Source organism: Miniopterus natalensis, chromosome 3 (genome assembly GCF_054644295.1).
Source record: "Miniopterus natalensis isolate mMinNat1 chromosome 3, mMinNat1.hap1, whole genome shotgun sequence".
In the NCBI taxonomy this organism is placed as follows: domain Eukaryota; kingdom Metazoa; phylum Chordata; class Mammalia; order Chiroptera; family Miniopteridae; genus Miniopterus; species Miniopterus natalensis.
The window spans coordinates 29,255,204-29,278,353 of record NC_142083.1 but is presented as its reverse complement, the minus strand read 5'-3'; the positions used below and the strand labels follow the sequence as shown (position 1 = coordinate 29,278,353).

The following is a 23,150-nucleotide window of genomic DNA, read 5'->3' as shown; positions in this document are numbered from 1 at the left end:
TCATTTACTTTTTTGTAGTCAGGGCAATGAGACTTTTTTTTATGCCCAGAGTACTATTCTGACTTAGAGTGCTTATTGAGGAGGGTATTTTCTGCCACAGCAGGCAGGGAGCAGAATGTCAAAATGCGATTCCAAGAGCTCCATCATTGTTCTGATCGCCTGAGGAAGCTGAGGTTTTCCAGCTGCCTGGAACCCACATGTTTCATATGATGTGGATCAGCTCTGCTAATTAGCTGCTTCAGGACTCTTAATGCCCCGTGGCTTTGGAAACACTTGTTAACCCACAGAGGGAGGAGAAGAGCTGGAAGCAATTGGACTACAGCCTGATTTTATTATAATTCAATTCAATAACCACCTTATCTTTCCAAATCCCAGTTCAGAATCTGTTGAAAATTATAGTTGATTTAAGTTGCTCTCAGTGACACATCCTGAGAGAAGACGGAGATTGCAGTTCAAGGTTTCTTGAAGCCACAGAAATGCAGAGAGCTGAGAAGAGAACTGATGATCAATGGCACTCTCCAGACCTATATATGCAGTTTTCCAGATGCTAGAAAATAGCTGCCAGGGTGGGGGAGAGGGAAACCAGTTGATGTGAGGCCCAGGACTCTGCATTTCTGATCTCCTGCCAAAAGAAACACTGCCAACACCCACCTTTACCCCCTACCATTTTCACTGCACAGAGCTGGCGCTCAACAAACCCATAGTTCTTCTTAATACAATTCTCATGACATAACCTGACCAAACACGTGAAACCTAATCAAGGAAACAACCGTTGTCATTGGCAACAAATGCAGGAGTCGCATCACAAGTAAACCACATTCTTTATCCCACAGGGCAGAATGTTAGAATATAATCTGCAAAAACTTGGCACTAACCTTTATTAAATATGTGCTATCATTAAAAAAAACATAATAGGAAAGCCCATATCAAAATTTTAAAAAGGAAGCACATGCAGAATTTAGTTGTGTTGACTTCTTTCTCATAATTGCTACTACACACTATTTTGCCTAAAAGTAGCTCTTAAAATAGGTGCCTGTCTGTCTACCGGACAGAACCAGCAGCAGCACATCCTCACCTCATCCTCTTAAATGAGACCCAGAAAGTAAAAGGGCATTTCAGTAGCTCACCATCCTTGGCTGAAATATAATGAGTCGGATTCCCTTCTGAGTACTGGAGAGGCCACTCATCCGGCCCTAATTATCTCTGCACCATTTACACATAACACAGCCTTGGGGACAAAGGACTGTGCTTCCGCAAATGCTGCTTTTCATATTAGTGTTTTCTGTTGATTACGTTAGATCTTCGCAGTCGAAGAGTATTAACCATACAGCTGAATTGCTGTTGAGTTTTATTTTGCATTTACCCAAATTAATTTCAATGTTTTTAAATTAGATCTGTTCTTCCACCCTGCAAATATGTTTTTCTTTTCTTTTTAAAACAATATTTAGTATTTTTAAAACATTAATGTCTGAGTTTTGCTTCTACTATCTAGGAAGGTGGTTTTTGAACTTGAGTGATCAGCAGAATTATGAGGGCACATTTCCTGGACCTCAGTTCTGCTGGTTCTGATTCAGTAGTTGTGGGTTGGGGTTCTGACTTCCGTTTTAACATCTCTCCTGGAAAATTATTATGATCAGTCGGGGGTGAGAAACTACTAATCTACCACGTTAGCCATCCCTTCAGCTTTGTGTTAGATTCAGATTTGATAAACAGGAAGTATATATCTTAAAGTCTGTTTCTTAAAATGCTTATAACTCTGCATATGGTAGCAGTGACTGCTCTTCAGGGTGATATGGCCTCTCATAGTCCACATCTTTTGGGAAAAGTTGTCTAACTTTTTATGAATCTACCTACCCCTCTATCTAGCCTGTTTTGCTCCATTGTACCTAAAAATATGTTCTGAAAGATCTTATCAAAGGTCTTCATGAAAACCAGATTCAACATGACACAGATATTTATTTCCCTGACCTGTTAACATAGTCACCTTCTCCGGAAAGAAAATAGTGTAAATTTTAAATAATCTTTTTGACTCCGGCATGTTACTACCTACATCATAGGAGGTTCATGATTCATTGCTTAAATAATTTATTCACAATTTTGCTAGGGATTAGCGAGGAAGCTACTAGGCCCTAATTTTTGGAAACCCTCTTCTGTTTTGACTATAAGCTTCTAAAACACTTCTGCAAATTCCCAGTACCTCTGCCTCTGTGATTTCTAAATCTTTTCCGAGCAGCCGTCCTGTACCTTTGAAGAATGGGCAGGATGGCACTGTGTTGAGCTTGCAGAATGGTAGAAAAGCATAAAGTATACGTGCTCTTGCCAAGCATATGCACCTGGACTCACATATTAATGAGTGTGTACTGATTTTACATAAAACCATTCCCGATGACTTCTCGTCATTCATATACTACTACAATCTAACTAATACTTAAAGTATTGGGTGATCTATCTTAGGAACAGTTAATTTTATTAATTAAGGGGACCTCTGCAGTCATTTACTCCATCACCATCATTTTCAGATAAGGAAGCTGAGACCTGTAGAGTGAGGCCCTAGGACAAGTAACAGAACAATCAGGACTAGACTCTTGGTCAGTGCTCTTTCCATCACACAGAACTTTATCTGAGGACTCTTCAGTGACACTATTGTCAGACCAGAATCCAGATGATATATTGTAGAATTGTATACCTGAAACCTATAGAATTTTATTAACCAATGTCACCCAATAAAGTCAATAAAAAATAAAAATCATTTAACTGCATTAAAGTAATTGAAACATACACACAAAGTCAGTCCTTATCTAGACCATTAATTTTGCCCAAGGGAAAAATTCTACAAAATAGTAATAGGGCCCTGGTCAGTCATTGAAATACTGTGCACCAACCTGTAAAAGAAGGGCTAGGCGAGAAGGTTAAACACTCAGCACAATCTGTCTCTATTAGAGGAAAAGCAATTTAAAACATATTTCACTGAGTAGTGCCAGAACATTTCTGAAAAAGAAAGTTAATGCTTTTTCCTTCGAAAAGGCCTTCTATAATGTGTAGATATTGTCATATTAGAGACACTCCTGGGGAATGCTTGTTCAACTAAAAATTGCTAAAAAGCTAAAAATTGAACATTGACTTGGAAGCAAAGTGAAATACATCTTCCCACTTCTGTGAATTTTAATGGTAGCCATTGATATGCTTAATTTCTTCCACGCTAAAAGATAAGAGATATTCTTGAAGGGAGGAAAGGGCTTTGACAGCTTGAACAGGGAGATTGATGGCAACATAGGCCATTTGAGGGGAAAATGTGGAAACTCAAACACTGCTGGTGGGAGTGTAAATTGAATCAGCCACCTTGAAGAACAATATGGCAGTTTATATTAAAATTAAAATGCTTATATATTTTTAACAATCCTACTTCTGCATGTCTATTATAAAAACAATTCTTGGAATGTGTGCACAAAGGAGTTTGCAAGGATATGCTTTGGCTGTAATAGTGAATCTCGGACACCTGGTGCCGGTCAATAGAAAACCGGCCAACTGAACTGAGAAATAGCCATCCTATGTAATACTATGCATCGGATAAAAATAATGGAATGATCAGAATGATCAAGTATGATGCTATGGTTTATAAAAAATACCCTCAGAAAACAGTTAAATGTTTCTACAGGCAAATAATTATTCACAAAATCACATGGAGGTCTACAGTTTTGCTGTCCAGTATGGTAGCCACTAGCTACAGAAAGCTACTTAAATTTAAGTTAATAAAAATATTTAGTTCCTCAGTTACATTTCCCATATGTGGCTGGGGGCTACTGTAATGGACAGCAGAGGTCTAGGAAGATAAACACAGCTGATAAAAGGGTTACCTGTGAGCAGGGTCAAGTTTGGGGATGGTGGTCTATAGAAACCTTAGATTTCTGGGTGAATTTTACAATTTTCATATTGAGAATGGAACTGACATTATCTGGATAATTTAAAGATAACCCATTCATAAAACTGAAAGCATACCTAGAAATAGGATTTCTAAAACATTACAAACCTTTAGTGGGTCTATCAGAGTAAACCGATTTGGACACACTGCCCTTTCAGCCTGTTAGCGATCTAAAAGCACCCCAAAAGGCTAAACCACCTGCACAAACCGTTCACTCTCTCCCTCCCTTCCTTGAGCAGGTGCCTGCTGAACACTCACTATATCCCAGGCATCGAAAGTGCAAGGATCATGAGTCAGCTGGTGCTTGGACTGAAGTGTGTTCACTATGAGTGCACCTAGAGGATTTCTCTGTCAAATAATTGTTTTTTCTTTGTAACAAATTAAGTAATTACTGGATGGCTTTATAGAATGCGTATATAATTATAGAATATAAATGGTGGTTATTAGACTAGCTAGAATGTATGTTTTTATATTAGTGTAATAGGTATTTGTATTTTATAAGGGCTGAAAAATAATGTCTCTAGGAATACTGCAGATTAGTGTACACAATTTAGCAATCATTTGAGCACTGCCAGCTCAGCATCACTTCATTGAAAACAGGAAAAAGAAAAGCATATACTTGCTTATACAGTTATCCATAGATTTACTATGGGACTATAAACTATAGGTTCATAATTATAGCTAGCAATTTATTTTATAAAGTTTAATATATTTAGACAATGATTCCACATATGCAGGTGCATCAAGTTGATGGGAGCACAAACACTCGATTAATTTTTTAGATAATAGATAGAAAGGTCAATAGCAGGGTAGTAAATCTTGATGAGGACTGTTTTTCATAATGCTTCGTACACAGTAGACTAAACATCCTGCTAACTATTTACACAGAATGAACCTTGTGTCCCCAGATACACAAAGATCAGCATCCATGTCACATCTATAGAACCCAGCACATAGTATTGCCCAATTAAGTGCTTTTAGATTAATTAAATTATATCCCAGAAACAGTCTCAAGTAAGGTTTGCCTTTTCATTTCAATTAATGATGTAAAAATAGGCAAAGAATTTCATGATACTTGCAAAAGAGTTTGTGTTTCAACTTACATTAAATCTTTATTTTTTTGCCTCACCTTAAAAGTGAGGATCTAATACAGCAAAATTTGCTTTTAGAATTGAATCCCTTAGAGTGTACACGCTCATTTGAAAAAATAGTTTGTGATAGTTATTCAGTTAAAAATCCACTATTTATTAAAACTGCAACAAATTTAAGCACTACAGGAATGGCTGAATATAAATTTGATATAGGATTAAGTGGGTACGAGTTCATTGTCTTCCTTTGCTAGACTTCAATAGCATCAATCTCTACTTATTCTAGTACCTGGATGCTCATGATATCACCTGGGAGCTTTGGGAACCCAAAATCTCAAGCCCTACCCCAGACCTACTAAATCAGAATCTGTATTTGGCATGGTCACCAGGTGACTCATAGGTACATTAAAGCTTGAAAAGCACTTGTCTAGCCTTTGGTTGCCTTCACACATCTCACCAACAGTGCCATGTAGACCAATATTTCTCTGGCCCCTTAGCCTGTTCACAGCCTTCCAACTAGCATGGTATCTGCAGAGTTGTCATTTAGGCTCATGGCCCCAGCTCTCTCATAGCCTCTGCTAAGGTTATGGCTTTTACCGGGGGAGATGCACCAACTGAAGAGGAGAGTGGAATTAGCCTCAGAGCAGGAGCTTGACAATAATGTTGAGTCTAAAAGAGCCTGGTACCAGGGCAGTACCTGGAGTATTCGTGGTTAAACAGGAAGTATTTCTGTTTGACTACAGTTTGGGAGAGGAAATAAAACCCAACATACCAGAATCCCAAGAAAGTTCATAATATCTATCAGCTATCCTCAAGATGTTTGTAGTAAGCCCAGGTAAGGGTTCCTAGAGACACCCACCTCTGGACATGCTAGAAGACAGAGGTGTATTCAGGGCCAAGCAAACCTGCTTTCCTAAATCACATTAGCAAATCAAAAGACTGAGGGACCCTGAGGCAAGGAAACCCATTTAATTGTATTTGAACCAGCCCACGGTTTGTTTTTCCATCACAAAATGCATTTTTTTTCTTCATGCAACACTCATTGAAACTGGGTACCCTTTGGTGGGCACTCTTTGTGAAATGTGAGTACAGAGGTCTCTGTTATTGCCTAAAAGGTAAGTTAAGCTCTGAAGGTTTAGAAAATCTGACTTCTTATGTAAGAGTGAATATAGCTATCTTGGTAGTTTCACTATTTTAGAAGGAAAACAATGGTTTGATTCCAAATATTAAATTAACTAAGACATTGCTCTCCCACTCTGTCTCCAAGCTGTGACTCAGATGTCAGAACAATTTTTTTTTTTTTTTAACCTAGTTAGGAAAGGATTTTCATAACTTTTAGGGCCATAAAAGCATTAGTAAGTCACCTGCTTAGTGCAGCATCCTTAATTTTTCATTTTCAATTCCTTAAACATTGAATATATCTTTTCTATTTCTCTTTCTAAAGCAAATCTGTGGAACATATGATCACTATATGTAACTGGAAGAGACCGTATTGCCTCAGGATGCATTTGAAAATCATTTTTCTTAAATAGCAACTTAAACTTGCAAAAACAGCATATGCTTTTCTTTTTTAAAGTTACAAAATTCTAGCAAAGTTGTAGGACTCTCTACTATAAAACTGAGTCCCAGAGAAGTTGAATGAACTCGTTCAAGGTGACTTAGCTAGTTAGTTATAGAATTGGGAGTAAAACTCCAGCTTCTGTAATGCCTTTTGTAAAGCATCCCACATAAAATGACTAGGTCTCAGAAGGTTCCTTACACTTAGGTATGAAAAGTGTTATCCCTAAAAGTACAATGCTTATGAGTCGTCAATGTCTAAATATATTAAACTTTAGAAAATAAATTGCCAGCTACAATTATAACCCTCTGAATTATGGACACTCACAGTGAAATGTCCTATTTTGTCTCATAAAACCATATCCAAACCCCAGAATGACTGAAACAGATGTTGTGTGTCAGGATCAGAGGGAGGCTTTCCAGTTCTGTTATGCTAATTTGAGAAAGACTCGAAAAATCCTTTCCTGGGGCCTGTGGGGGATGAACACAGAGCCTGAAAGAGAGGGATGAAGGAATGTGTTACTTAATGTTGAGTTTTGAGTAGTTCACTATTGTGTTACATTCCTCTGAGCTGGGCATACATGTTGGATGTGGTTCGTTAACATGTCTATTATGTGGACAAAAACAGGGAAAGACAAAGTTATGGTCCATTCAATGTATATTGTCATACAATGAAAAATTGGGGGGAGTTTGGAGATCTTTTTGTTATAGGGAGGTATCTGTCAGAGCCTCAAAAGTACCATTGCTTATGGGCATTGATGGGGAATATTTTCACTTCACAAACTGTTGGCAGCTCTCTCTGTGGAGCACACCCCCTTTCCCCAGGTGCATTTTCCTTGCCTTTCTCTTTCTCTTAAACTCCAACGGCCCTTCTCTTGCCTCTGTAACTTGTTCCCTGAGCCCACACAACTCAGCTGGCTCACTTTTTCCACTGCTCACTTCTTCTACCTCTGTGACTTTCTACATAAACTTTCTCTTATAGTTTGAAAAAAAAGAAAAGAAACAAAAACTGTTGTAACAGATATTTTGTAGTGAGATTAGATTTGCACATATCAAGTTATGTGAATTCATTTTGCTGAGTACCTCTATTGGTTTACTTGACTTATTTTTTAATTACAAAGGCATTATGTGCAGTGGTTACATGCGTAGGCTCTGGACTTGCACTGTCTGGCTTAAAATCTCAGTTCTATCACCTGCTGGGTATATATGACCTTAAGGGATTTATGTAACGTTTGTGCCTCAGTTTTCTCCACTTTAAAATCACATCTCATTAGAGTATTGCAATGACCAATTAAATAATGATGCAAAGTACCTCCGCTAGAGCATTTGTTTTGCACTTAGACCTTCCTAGTCACTCAGTATGCTAGAGGATGACCTACTACAGAAAGAGTGGCATAGAGGGGTTATTTTGTCACCAAGTTGAATGCCTGTCTATTCTTCTCATTAAAAGAAAACCTAGAAATATAGGATATTATATGTTAAAACATTAGTGGCCATCAAAGCCCATTGTCTCTATTAAAGTTTGGCTAATATTTAGAGAAGGCATTCTAGTGGATCATTTTAACAAAGTAATCAAGAGGAGTTCTGTGCTAGTATTGGAAGTTTTTTCAAGTGGATGTATCAGAACGAAAAAAAAGATTCTGATATAAGTTATATTCCAGTTTTTTCCTGTTTTAATATTTCTGTTATAGGTTGTATAGTATGTTGACCTTTCTTTTAAATGAATATTGACTTACTATTTCAAAAGAGATATCCCTAACATTTACATTTAATCTCGAAAAAGCGCCATTTAAATAGATGTAATCTTGAAAAAAACCTATTCAATCTTTTTATTAAAACAAATTGAGCTTAGGAGTACACATTGTATGCTTAAAATGTACATCTAATATAAATCAAGATAGATGTATTTCTTTTGTTCAATAAACTTTAGATAAGTCTTTTACATTAGCAGCCTTTTGATGATTAAGTAGGTGAACTATACTTAATTAGATTAAAAGAATAATTGATTATGTTAAAAATGTCCAATCTATTTTTGACTTCCCTGTTGACTTGAATGCTCATATATAGTCAATGAAAAAAATCCTTCTAGTTTTTGTATGATAAGCCCCTTTCTTTCCATTTCTGCACAAATTTATATTGAAATGGCACTGTAAAAATAAACAGCCTTCAGCATCCTCCTCCTCCAAATTATAGTACATATTGCTGCTAATTAATTTTTTTTAATATATCTTTTTTGATTTCAGAGAGAGGGAGATGGAGAGAGAGAGAGAAGCATCAATGAAGAGTCATTGATCAGCTGCCTCCTGCACGCCCCCTAGTGGGAATCGAGCCCGCACCCCCGCTGTGTGCCTGATCGGGAATTGAACCTCCATCCCCTGGATCCGAGGTGGATGCTCAACCTCTGAGCCGTGCCTGGCTGGGCTGCCACTAATTAATCTTATTTAAATCTCTCTAAATAATATTTACCTACATCACAAGTAAATTTTAATGATTTTTCCATAGGAATGAGTCTAAAAAAATGTCAAAATCTCTTACCTCCCCAAGGCTGGGTTTCCCCCCACATGTACCTTATTTCAAGGCCTAATACAAGTCCTGCTTCTTCTTTGGATTATTTTACATTGATATACGTACATATACGTGTATGTATATGTGTGTATATATATGTATGTATATATACATATATATATGTTATTGGTTACTCCTCTAAACCCTTGAGGCACCTATTATTTCTATTGTTAATTTTATATATATCACTTATTTTATTTATTGGAGGGTTATGTGCATCTTTTCAAATAGATACACTTATTGTTTTTAATCTCTGCCAACCAGCCTCTTACCTAATAAATGTTCAATAATGATGATGATTTGAAAAGCCCTGCTCTACAATGTCCAAATGTGCTTTTACATATAGGTATGATATAATTTTATCATCAGAATTTATAATGATATAAATTCTAAATGAAAAATAATCACAACAAAGATTTCAAATAAAATAATGTGAGGATATATTATTTTGCAAAGTGAAAACTACCATGAAATTTAATTAAAACTCCTTCATAGCAAAGGAGTACAGGCATGTAAATAAAAGAGCCACTCAGGAATTCCACCTCAAGCTGCCCTTACTTGAATACCATGCCTTCGTAAGAATTTCATGACTTGGCAGCTTTCACGGGTTGTCACAGTGTATGGCCCAGGTGGAGCCAAGGACAGAATTTAATGTTAACTAGAGCAAGAGCTCAGCACAGTCAGATTTGTACTATTTTTCACAGAAATATCTATCATCAATTTTAAATATTAGATCAGCTATCCTTTTAGAGTGGGGTGGTAGAGGGTTGAAATTAAAGGCCTCAACACTTCATAGAATCAAATCTCACTTCTGCATTGTTGAACCATATGTCTTTGGGCAAGTTATTTAACCCTCTTAAGCCCTCACCGGTAAAACAGTGGTAATGAAATAATACCTTAAGAGTTATTACAAGAATTAAACGAAATAAAATGGAAATGCCTGGCACATAGCTGATATCTACTAAGTGTAAATATTTGTAAGTTCCTTTTATCAGCTAGTGGCAGATTTCACTTAATTGGGTGTTTACTCTGTATTGGGCACTCTTTAAACACTTTACAGCGTGCGTATTAACACATATAATCTTTGCAGCATTCTTACACAAGAGCTATTATTATTATTATCATCATTCTATTTAAGGGGTGAGGACCCAAGCCACAGACAAGTAAAGTAGCACAGCTAGTAAGTACTATAGCTGCAGTTCACAACAAGCTTTTGGGTTCCAAACACACCCTCTTAACTATTAGACAACATTATTTCTGACACTATCACATCATTTCCATGGACCACGTCCTAAGGGCAATTTAAAATGCAGTCTCATTTTCACACACTATTTGCCTCATTAAAACGGAGTTGGAAGAAGTGTACATGCACTCCATAGTCAAGCATAAGTCATGTTAATTTACTGTTCTTCTGAATTAGCTGCACCACTGCTCCCTTTCAACTGAGGGAAACCCAGCCTCGCTTATTCTCACCGAGACGAGGGCACACTTTTCCATCCTTGTACCACGACCTATGCAAATATTATTTCTTATTTGTTTTGCTGCCTATGAATAATTAAATAAATATTGTCAATGATTCTGAATCATCTAAAAAAGCAAACTTTGAAAATCCATAAAAAGCTGGGTAGGAAAACATTTATGAGGTTAAAAGATGTTATCTGCTGTCCTAGGTATGGGTGACGTTATCAAAACATTCCCCCCACTTTCACATTTCCACTTGATAAGACCTCAGGCCTTATTTGGCTGTCACTTATAGTATTGTGTTTTTCAGAAAAGTTTCTGGCAGGTAATTTTAAAGAGATTTTGTTTAAAAAAATAAAAGGGGCAAGATGTGTACATAGTGTTTTTGTTGGAAGAGTTCCTCTGACCCTCTGCATTATTAGAGAAAATTGCCAGTTTATCCAAACCTCACCCACCTTTGGTTACGTTCAGAACTTTACAATTCATGCCTCTAAAGCAGTGATTTTCAGGCCTGATTTTGAAACACAGTGGGGTGTTTCAAGTTTTGTCAAGGAGGTGGCAAAGAATTCTCAAAACAAAATTAATTTTATTTTCGAAAAGTTGCATTCTTGCTATATATCATTTGGTGGGGGATTCAGGCAGATAATTATAGACATAAGGAAATTAAACAAATCATGATAGGATACGGGACCCCGTAAAGGGGCAGCCAATTTGGCTCTAGAGTAGAAAGCTTTGACATGTACGGAAGCAATGGGAGAGTTGCAGAATTCCTTTGTTCAGTTTTGTTCTATGTTTAACCACAACCCTCAATGAATTTTTAATGGAATATTGTTATATCTTCTGTTTTAGCTTAGTTATGATTGTCAACAAAGTGTCCAGTCTCTTTGAGCATCCACATGACATGCTATTTATGAGAACACAAGCTTGTAAATAGTTTACTCCTCCTCAGAGAAGGTCACTGAAAGCAAGAACTGGCACCTGGAATCCCCTGAATGCAATGCATTTCCCAGTATATGGCCCATGTCATTCTTAATCAGATAAAGTCTTTTGTTTTGTCACGGAAAATCGCTTTTCTCTCCTTAAAGCCAGACATTTAAACATCTCCAGCTTCCAGGCTCTCCTCTGGGTACTTTGGCTATAATTTGTCGTGTCGATTGTTTTATATTTTATCTATCTTACTAGATTATAAACTCCCAGAGGACAGGGACAGCATCAAGCTATTCTTTAAATATCCTAGAGCACTCAATATAGTGCATAGCACAAAAGAAATGCCCACAAATGTGTCTTCAATGGAACTATGTTTTTAGAAAGTATGAAAGTTTTCTAATTTTTAATGTCATGTCAGTATACTGCCTACTGTTTGTTTCCCTCAGTTTATCCTGTTATCTGGATTTTTATTTCCATAAACCTGAACAAGTTTCGTATCTACTGACTCCTGGGCCTTTTTTTTTTTTTTTTTCCCAAAAAACAAACAAAACTTGCTGACTTCTTTATTTGCACATTCTGGCCTGCATTTCTTTCTTACCCTCCTTTCCATTAATCTTTGACCCTCCCATTCTTCAGACGTTACTCCACTCCACCGTTCTTTCATCCCTAATGCATAGCATTTTCATTATATTTTTCTGCACCTGATAATAGCACTTTTCAGGTGTTCTGGTGTCTTCTCCTGAGCATTGTCCAGCCCTTCCCATTAAGCCACTACATTACAAGCTCCCTGAGGGAAAGCATTACACTCCTGGTTCGCACATCTCCTGATGCAGTTGTCAGGCCCTCTGCCCACTTTAAAGAAATTGGCTACTTGTTTTAAAGAATATACATATTCTTTAAACTAGGGGACCGTGCCCCTTAATGATGAAAGCTTTTGTACTGATGAAAATTCTTCCTGAATAAGAATAATTACAGCCTGATTTTTAAAAATTTGAATATTTGCATAGCACATTTTCTGATCAAGTCATGGCAGACATGTCTCATTAAATTATTATAGATCCATCAAGTGGTGACTGTGCTTCAGAACCTCAGAGTATCCTTTTCCATAACATTTTAAACACAAGTAATTAAAACTTAAGGTGGAACAACTAGGGAGGGAGCTAGGAGAATCTTTTAGGATGGACCTAATAGTAATCACAGACATTCCCTCCCAATAACTGGATCAAACTATTCCAGTCTCCATTTTATCTGGATGCATTTTATAACTCCTTCTTAAGTTACTGTGCTTTTGAAAATAAAAATATTCATAGACCCTGAAAAATGTGATTTGATTTCAATCCTGAACTGTCTGTAGCATCACTAGTCTTGCTGGGTCATCTCTAGTCAAAGGTTTGAGTTTCCTTCCAGTCTAGTTCTAAACTGTTTGCACTTCTGGTGTATAATATAATTTATAATATATGATTTAACAGGCTTTATCACTCAATTACTTGAATTATTGTGACACTTAAAAAAACTTTTTCCAGTAGCAAAGTAAACAGGCAAAAAAATAATTTCTTCACTTTTATTTTAAACCGCCTCTGAATTAGTTCCTTTAAGCTATTTGATCACCAATGAAAATCTTAGAGTGAAAGGCCGCTAAGAACCCTAGCAGGTTTGCTCAGTGGGTAGAGCGTCAGCCTGCAGACTGAAGGGTCTTGGTTCCATTCTGGCCAAGGGCACGTGCCTCCCTGGCAGGCTTGGTCCCTGGCCCCTCTGGGTGCAACCAATCCATGTGTCGCTCTCCCAAAAATCTCTCTCCCTCCCCCCCCCCCCCCCCCCCCCCCGAAAAGCAATGGAAAAAAGATCCTCAGGTGAGGATTAAAAAAAAAAAAAGCAGCTAGTAGTTGAATTCATAAAATTGCACATACCTTAAGAAAGAACTGAAACTTTAAAATCATTTTTAACTCCTCTTATGAAAACAATGTCTCTCTGGAGGGTCATTCGTTGAAATGCAGAGACACCCAATACCCTTTGTGGACGTAACTAGTGGAGTCTCCGGCTTTGGCAGGGCCACGATTAGCAAGTTTGTACAACAGCAGCAACCTGTAATGTTTTCCTCGTGCGGTATTTAAAAGCTTCAGTTCGGTTTCTGCCTGGGCAGGAAGGGGGCACAGGGAGCCCATTTTATTCCCGGGAGATGCCCAGGGTGCCCGAGGCTGAGCTGCGCGGCAGGGGGACGGTTCCCCTGTCTCGCCAGCGCCCGTTTCCCCTCCGCTCGTGAGAACCGAAGGGCCGGCAGTTTGCTCTCAGGAGCTCGGCCTGAAGGGAGGAAGGTCAATCTCCAGTTCTTCTTCCCCTGGATCCGGGGAGACGCCGGCGGGCGGCGGCCCGGCCGAGCCCTCCCCCGCCCCGGTACATAAGCGGCGCGGCGCGGGCCGCTGCGCGCACTAGTTCGCCCGCCGGCCGCTCTCCGCGCGCCGCCCCCTCCGTGTTCCTCCGCCGCGCTCGGCCCCGCGCCGCCCGGGCGGGAGCGCCGGGAGCGTGACGTTGGCCCGGCCTCGGCGGAGCAGCGCGCCCCCCTCCGCCCGGCCCGTCGCCCCGGGAGACAGCCCGAGCCCCAGCCGGAGCCCGAGGCCGCGGAGCCCACCCGCTCCCCTGGCCGTCTCCCCGGACTCGGAGCCGAGCGAGCGCTGGAAGGCGGCCAGGGAACCACGTTGCCCTGGATCCTTGCCAACTGTACAAAGTTGACCGGGAAAAATGGCTCAGCAGGCGACGAGCCCGGACACCTTAACCGTGCCCGAAGTGGATAATCCGCACTGCCCCAACCCCTGGCTGAACGAGGACCTGGTGAAATCCTTGCGGGAGAACCTGTTGCAGCACGAGAAGTCCAAGCCGGCGAGGAAATCCGTTTCTCCCAGGCTCTCCCCGGTGATTTCTCCCAGAAACTCCCCCCGGCTCCTGCGCAGGATGCTTCTCAGCAGCAACATCCCCAAGCAGCGGCGTTTCACGGTGGCACATACGTGGTAAGATTGGCACGGATGGTCGGGCATGGTGGCCATTCCCCCCATGGCTTTGCTTCTCCCGCCCTCCACGTTAGGGGTGGGGAGGGAGTGCCATGATCTCCTCTCACCTGTGATTTATCTTAAGCAACGCGCCTTAGCGATAAATCCCGCAGATGTCCAAGTCGGGCGGGAAGCCTTGAGATTAGTAATAGGAGCCGTTGAGGTGGGTGGTTCTCAAAGTTCAATTCCTATGGCAAGTTCCTACAAGAAAATTGCCTTCCAGATGTCATTAAGAATGCGGTTTTACTCCCATCCTGATGGGGTGGCGTTTCTTTGATTTCCTAAGCTAATGCCCCTTGGCAGGCTCTCCAACAGCCTAGGAAAGAAAGGACCAAAAAGGAAAGGAGGAAAATTATAATTTGCTCTCCTTTCTGCATGATCCCCGGTTGAACAGAGATGTGTATAGTGTGTGCATGCGTGTAATGGTGTGTTCCTGTAAAACCCCTCCTCACTACTGACTTTAAGATGTCTGTAATCTCAAATATGCCTTCCAAAGGAAAGCAAGGGTTTAGGGATTCTGTGCAGAAAGTTGCAGGCTGCCACTTGGTCATGTTGTATTGTTTGAATTTGGGTTCTTTGAATATTGTGTCAATATTTTAATTTTCCTTCTGAATATTTCCATCTTTTTTGTAATGGGTAAATTTGTTTTAAGTGTGTGCTCCCATAAATTATTCTAGATGATTCCTGGCATTTTCATGCTCTTGTCAAAACAAATATTAAGCTAAACCATTGTGTGAGCTTATTATGGGGTTTCTGTCCCAGAAAAAGCAATTCTAGGCTATGATCAGAGAGAGAGGGCTCTGTGATGCACACGGTTAAGTTTAGGTAGTGGTAAAATGAATATTAATTATGATAAAAACAGGTATAACAGAAAGAAATAATGAGCATGCTAGTTGAGAAAATGAATGAATGATTTTTATGTAGGTTTTTTCTATGGAAAACCAGAGTATGCCAGGAGTGGAAAGAAAACAAAACAGAAATAAGACTTCTAAGAAAGAAGTAGCCAGTAGGGAGAATCAAAATCTGCACCAACAACATGGCCATATCCAGGAATGTATTAATGTCACAGATGAAAATGGATGACAAAGGAAATAAAAGGCATGTCCTGACCAAAGAAATATCTGACCTCAGAATTTTAATTTTAAATAGTTAGATCTCTGATTGGGAAAGTATTCTTATTTTCTCCACGATTTTAACTAGATGGCATTTCTAAGTTTAGTTAGATATAATGCTCATAGGAGGGGTAAAATGAACATTGAATTTTTCAGGCCTAAAGGAATTATGGACCCAGCCGGGCATGGCTCAGTGGTTGAGCATGGACCTAGGATCCAGGAGATCATGGTTCGATTCCCGGTCAGGGCACATGCCCCGGTTGCGGGCTCGATCCCCAGCAGGGGGTGTGCAGGAGGCAGCTGATCAATGACTCATCACTGATGTTTCTATCTCTCTCCCTCTCCCTTCCTTTCTCTGAAATCAGTATATATTCTTTTAAAAAAAGAAATTATGGGAAAATGGTGACTTTTCTCTGAGGAAGATATTGTTGAAAATTTTTGTCAGCAAAAAGCAGTGAATGAAAAGCACGGATAAACACAGAGATGCTTTGAGGAAGAGGGATGGCTTGAAACCAGGGGTCAGGTGCCAGAGCAGGGAAACTGGCTAGAGTTCAAGAGTCAGGCCCAGGTTTTGGTATCCTTTTCCGTTGAGATTGCTTTTATTTTCCTTTTTTAAAAAAATTAGTGTTCCTAAATTGTACCCATTGTTGAATGGATAAGCGTCAACTCAGCTGCTTGATTTCAATCTGAGTGAAGCAACCTAGAGTTCATCTGAAGGTTATCTGAACTATTTGGGCATGTTGAGATGTAATGAAGGCAGGAAATCTCATGAAAACAGGCTTTCTTCTGAAATTTCTGGCACTTCCTTTTCTGGTGCTGTTTGGAGAGACTCCAAGAGCACACTTTCTGCCGATATTTCATTTTGGTATGTCAGTTCTCGGCCAGATCAGGGAGACATCAAAAGAGCAATGGAAATGAAAAATAAAAATCAGGATATCAATTCTCAGTAACTCAAAGGAAAACAACAGTCCTCATGGACTAAAAGCATTCAGCAAGGGAGTCGGAAAGAGTACCTCCCATTTTTCACATCGGTTCAATGAGTTCCAAGATTTTTATAATATCCACAGATATCTTGGTATCTTTTGACACATATTATCTCATCTGTGCTTTTATAACACTATAGATAATTTAAAAACACTATTCCAAATTGTTCTGAATGTTGGCTGCTACTCCCACCACGCTCAAATCTGCTCCTTCTAAATTAGGTGGCCAGTCATTTCAGCATTTAAATACCCACCTGGCGTGTTTCTGCCTCAGAATGTTGGTTCTTGCACCTGATTTCCCTTTCATTTGATGTGCATACATTTAATACCTACTGAGTTTTAAATGTTTCATTTGTACCTATGGATCACAAAGTTGAACAAGAGCAGTTTTTTGGTTTCAAATGAGTTACACTCTAGTTGAAAAAAGGAGATCATATTGGAAGGCACCTGTGTTAGTTAAGGCAGGCAGATTGCTCTCCAAATCCCAGTGCATTGACACCGTAAATGGTTATCTATTGCTGCTGCTTCTCATGGGGAGGTAGCATGCCCTGGGGTGCTTCATGGACATGGGGTCTTACCATCTTGTGGTTCCGCTATTTGTAACACATGATTTTCGAGATTGTTAGGCTCAGCTGAATCAGGGGGAAAGACCACGGAAGATGGCATGTGTGAGTTTTTATGAGGCAGGCCAAAAAGTATACACCTCACTTACACTAGTATTCCCTGGCTGGAACTTGGTTCTATGGCCACATCTAACTGCGTGGGAGGCTGGGAAACCTATCTTATCTGTTCCTAGGTATAAGGAAAAGCAGATCTGGTGAACAGCTAGCCCACCTCAGACACAGTAAGTTAGAGGCTACCAGGTTCACCCTCCATCCCATAGTTGAATTCATAGAATAACATCCATGATGACCAGTCCTTTACTATCTCTGCATACCTCCTGGATGAGAATCATACAGAGCAATTATGTTTTTTGACAAAATTGATTGGGAAGTCCTTCCTAGTACACAGTTGAAGTCTTCTCTGTAACCGTCAGTAGGGTCCAAGATCTTCTTTCAAAATCCCACAGCTTGGATCTCTCCTCTCTTCTATAATGCAGCTTGGAGTTACTCACCAGAGAGCCAGGGCCCTGTTCTATCATTCTTGATATACCCAGTAATCAATATTTTCAATGTTAGCATGCTTTTTAGAAAAGTCTTCACTTTTATTAACATCCTAAGTTATTTCACCTTTATATGTGATTTACCAGGTTGATATTTGTGGTTTTTATCCAGACTTCATTTGGATTGTCTTGGCCCATTTAAAGAGTAGGGTACTGAATGGACACAATACTCCGGATGCTGTGTGACTTGTACAGAAAGCATCTAAGCAGAAGCACGACTACTTAAATGTAAATTCTTACTTTCCACTTACTACTGGTGTGATTTTGAACGAGTTACTTAACATATGCCTCAATTTCCTTGTTACCAAATTTCTCGGGAATGGTAATAGTGTCTACTTGTTGTGGTTTTATTAAGTATATTTGTGTGTAAATTATAGTCTGTTGCCCAAAGATAGGCACTTAATGTCATTATAAACTAGTATATTCCTGCCTGGCTCAGCAGGTGAGCGCCAAGCTAGGATCCAGGCGATCGGGATTCGGTTCCTAGTCAGGGCACCGGGTTGCCCCAGTTGCCTGGGTTGTGGGCTCAATCAATGACTGTCTCATCATTGATGTTTCTATCTCACTCCCCCTCTCCTTTCCTCTCTCTGAAATCAATAAAGATATTAAAAAACCCCAAAACTTTAATATATTCCTTATTATGCACTATGTGTGTGTGTGTGTGTGTGTTTTTGTGTGTGTGTGTGTCCATTATGCCAGTCTTGGTCTGTTTGCATTTTTAGGATCATGTTTAAATTTTTAGATGATTACCCTACCAAGTTGTTTGTAGATGGATGGACCAAAGAGAATATATGTTCACAGGAATAAGAGTTCTCAGGAATGATGGGTGTATGTCAGTTTCATGGGACTGGAGAAGCCAGGAAGGACAGATGTTGCTGAGGCACAGCCATAGGACTTGGTGCCTCTTCTTTGCCTACTCCCATTCCTCATGTCTTTCAAATCCTTCTCTTCCTGAGAGCTTCCTCTTGTCCCCCCAACTGGAGATAATCTGCTGCTTCTCCAAAATCTTTAGCACATTTCCCTTCTGCTTCCCTCAGTGTTTATTAACAATAATTATATCACTAGCTGATGTTTATTAAACATGCTTGCTGCTGTGTGTTAGATTAGAACCCTGTCCTGTCCATGCTTTTCACAACTGTTTTACAGTTTTACTTAGTATCCTGTACCTTGTAGTCTAGTGATTATAGATAGGACTCTGTTTTCACCTGAGTAGGGATTCCTTCTGATGTCTGCAGAAACTCCAAGCTCAGTGGAATCTCTGGTGAAGAAAATCAAACAGTCAGGAAGATCTTTATATTTTTCAGGTTTTCTCCTCAATGCACACTGTGTTCTATGCACTAAATTAAGGCAAGTATCCTAGGTGAAATTAGGCAATAGAGCTTCTTTGGGTAAGGTGGTATCCAGATAATACTCAGGTGTCTTAATGTTTATAATTTCTGTGCATGCACGTGTGTTTTTAACACATCCAAAGTAGAAGGACTTCATAACATCCTCAAACAACTAGTTTCTTTGGGTGGAGTTTTGAAAGGCCTCTTTTAGGACACTTTTAGAAAATCCTAAAAAATTTTAAGGAGCTAGGTAATGTTTTTGGCCATATTTTTTGCTTATTATAAGTTTCTCTTTACAAGGCATTGGCACTAAATATAAAATTGCTTGTGTTTAGAAGTAAGCATAATTTTACTTTCTTGAGTGATAATTTCTTTAGCTACTGTAGTTGCTTTTATAGTTGTTGTTTAAGAAAGAAGCATACTAAACATTTCTTGAAGTTCTTAAAGGAGAAATCCATCCATTTAAAGAATTTGGAGGTCGCCCTGGCCAGGTGGCTCAGTTGGTTGGAATGTCATCCCATACATCGAAAGGTTGTGGGTTTGACCCCTGGTCGGGACGCATATGGAAGACAACCGATCGATGTTTCTCTCTCCCCCTCTCCCTCTCCGTCTCTGTCTCTGTCTCTCTCTCTCTCTCTTTCTCTCTTCCTCTTTTAAAATCAATGGACATACCATCAGGTGAGGATTTTTAAAAAAGAAAGAAATTGCAAAGGTAAAAACATGCGACAAATAGTTACAAAAGAAAGATGAAGACAATATTGAAATGACTGGGCAGCTTATGATGTGTGTGTACTTCCTGTGATCTTTGACATTTACCTTAAAGCAAAGATAACCAGCAGAAGCCATTGCTGCTAGTGATGAAAATACTTCCAAGCAAAATGTCTTTCTTGTAAATGTGCTAGAAATGTTGAATGAGAAGAAAATTAAAAATTAAATCTCAAAGTTCATTAAAATAATTTTTAAATCATGGCTTTAATTTTAAAAGTTATTCTTTGTATAAATTTCTTTATAAATAGCAAACTCCTGTGAGGGAAGATAACTAAATGAGCTTCAACACTTTTTTTAGGCAGGAAACTACCAAAATTGTTCTTCAAGTAATTGTTTCAGGAAGAAGCTTTAATATCACCAGTGCAACAAAATTATTTCATTGTTTTTTAATGTTTTTGCTTTTGAAAAAAATCCTGTTTTAAAGCTGTGATGGATTTAATGTAGTTTGAAGTCACATATTTCCAGCTCTGCTGGCCACTTAGTATTTGACCTTAGTTACTCAACTCTTTGAATTGTAGACTCTATTCATAAGTCATATGGTTATAAAGGCATTTGATATTTACAAGTCAAGAAATGACTAATTAAATTTGCAAAGTGATAACAAACTACGGTACACTTAACATAAGTAATTTAAAACAAGTTCCAACTTGCTCTTGTGAGTGATGCCACATAGGTAAAAAAGGGGACATAATTCTTTCATAATTCTGTGACTCATAAACAGGGCATTCAAGTACTGGTGGCTTTTATTCTAGGACACCATCTACAAGCCAAGAGTTTAGGTAGGAAATGTGAATATCTATAGATAATAAAAATTCTACTTTAAAATTCTTTTACTGTATCTTCAATTATATATTATTTTACCATATCAGTCTCTGCTACTGTATATACAGTTTTTTTTAATTAAATTTATTGGAGTGACATTGGTTCACAAAACCATACAGGTTTCAAGTGTAAGACTCAACAAAACATCATCTGCACACTGTATTGTGTGCCCATTGCCCAAAGCAAAGGCTCTTTCTGTCCCCTTTTGTCCCCCCTTTGCCCACCTCCACCTACCCCCACCAATGATTTTAAAATATCATTTTATGTTCGGTTTTAAGGACACATGATTTCTGGCTACTACAGATGAAGTACTTCTCAAAGCGAGATCTGGAGTTTATATGAGAAGGAATTATCTGCTTTCATTTTGGAATCAAAACTTTAGGTTCATAACATAACTTTACTGCCTTAAATTTATTATAATGTAGCTATTAATGACTTAGCTCCTGCTATGTGTCAGGTCCTCTATGTACATCAACCCTTCAAAACAAGTTTCAGTTTAAGTATTATTATCTGTACTTTACATACGCAGAATCTGAGGCCCAGAAGAACTGTTGTATACTTAAGATCATTCAGTTCTGCAGAGATGAAAGTAGTTGAGTTAAAACTTGAACCCAGGTGTGACTAACTCTTCATTCTGTGCTTTTTCAACACTACCCCCCTTTGGACTAAAAGGCACATTCACATTTATTACTTTACACTGTGTGAATATCAAAGCGACAATAAGGAATGCTCAGTGATTTTCCAAAATGGTGGTAGGGACAGATCTCTTTCTGAGTATGAAATCTCAGTTTCTTTGTTCACATATGTGGCTTATATGAATGTAGAGATCCTTTTTTTCTGATGAAAATATGTTTATGATTAGGATAAATATACGTCTGATTCAGAGGACTTTTTAAGTAAGACTGACCTAAAAGTAAAACCAATCAGGCTAATTTTATTTTCAACAATTCAGGGAAAAGGGCATGAAAGGCTTGAGATCTAAAGAGAAAGATCAAGTCAGAAATCTATAAAGGTTTGGTTCCAGAAGAGCCAGCTGGAAATGATGGTCTGCAGGCTCAAGTCACTAAGCAACAGAGCAGCAAACTGCTTGGTAACCAGAGCTGGCCTGACTCACAAGCTGACTGCTAATGACCGGGTGGCCAGATAGGAGGACCAGAGCCCATCTTACCTCAAAACAATCTTCTATTCGTCTGCCAGCCTTCATGACAATCCTTTCATTATGGAATAGTCTCTTTGACTTAGCAAGATATCTGCTTTTAGAATGGAAATATCTCTGGGACCAGGCGTAAAAGCTATCTTTCTTTCTTCTTCAAAATGGCATTTCTGAGATTTTTTTTTGGGGGGGGGGCGGGCAAAACATCATAAATAAAACGTGAGGTTCAATGAGAGGAGAGAAAATGAAAACATTGGGATTAGGGGCTTGACTTTTTGGTTTGCAAGAACAAATATTTACAGGGCCAAATTGTCTGATTTTACGTGGTGAGATTTGCCATTTATTTGGCACTTTTTATCTCATGATCCTTTCAATCTCATGCTTGTGTTTTGACTGTGTAGATGGATTGTAACCTCTTAAAAAATAGGAACTTCCACGTGCATCCATCTTTACATTTGCAAGCGCCACCTGTATAATTTATATTTAGTAAAAATTTGTTGTTTAAGAAACCTCCCTTCCATTGCTGTGCATCTTATGCTGAACACCTGGGGAGATCCATGCTCTTCCAGCCTAGATGTCCTGATGATGTTGTGCATGATTGCCATAGTGAGAAGAAATTTTAAACTCAATGATTAACCATTTATGTGGACTTTGTCACCATGACTGTGTGTGTGTGTGTGTGTGTGTGTTCTGGGTGGGTTTGCACACAGCTAGACTGGTATAATTTGACTTTAGTATATCTCGATGAACCACTATGTGATAGTGTCACTAATTTGTTAAATATATGCATTTTAATAATATTTAGTTTATACTTGAAAATGACTTACACCTGTTGTATTTCTGAAAAACATTTAAATATGTTTATGATTCTTAGGAACTTATTGAATAACTACCTTGTTAAACTCTGATGACTAATCCTTATCTCAGAATTCTTAGTTGTTAAATTATACACCAAGAACTATGCTTATAAAAGAAATGCCAAAATTTTGAGAAATTTGGGGGAAAAACACATAAAAAACACCCTCCATAGTTCCTTTTTAGGATGACAATTTGAAGAAATTTGAACTGGCAGAAACTAAGCACCATGTCTCCAAAGTAGATCCTCAGAATAACTAAAATTGAATAATAGGAAACCTTTTTGAAGACATTTAACATTTAAATGTTATTCTAATGTAAATATTTTGTCTGTAGTTCAATCTATATCCATTTTTATGTGGTGGTGATTTCAAACCAACCAATTTCCTTTCCATTACCCTTATGAGAT

The 23,150-nt window shown here is 38.8% G+C and overlaps 1 protein-coding gene across 2 annotated transcripts in view; it reads left to right on the top strand.

The window, feature by feature from the left end:
• The window catches only part of PDE4D (phosphodiesterase 4D), an 896,187-nt gene that overhangs the window by 294,875 nt on the left and 578,162 nt on the right, over positions 1-23,150 (top strand). The window contains exon 1 of one of the 2 annotated variants that reach the window (XM_087815370.1): positions 14,172-14,519. The exons of the other annotated variant lie outside the window; for it this stretch is intronic. Coding sequence (XP_087671496.1) covers positions 14,254-14,519 — 266 coding nt within the window. The 5' untranslated portion in view covers positions 14,172-14,253. Of the gene's footprint in view, positions 1-14,171; positions 14,520-23,150 lie in introns of those variants that run through there. 2 annotated transcript variants of the gene reach the window in all.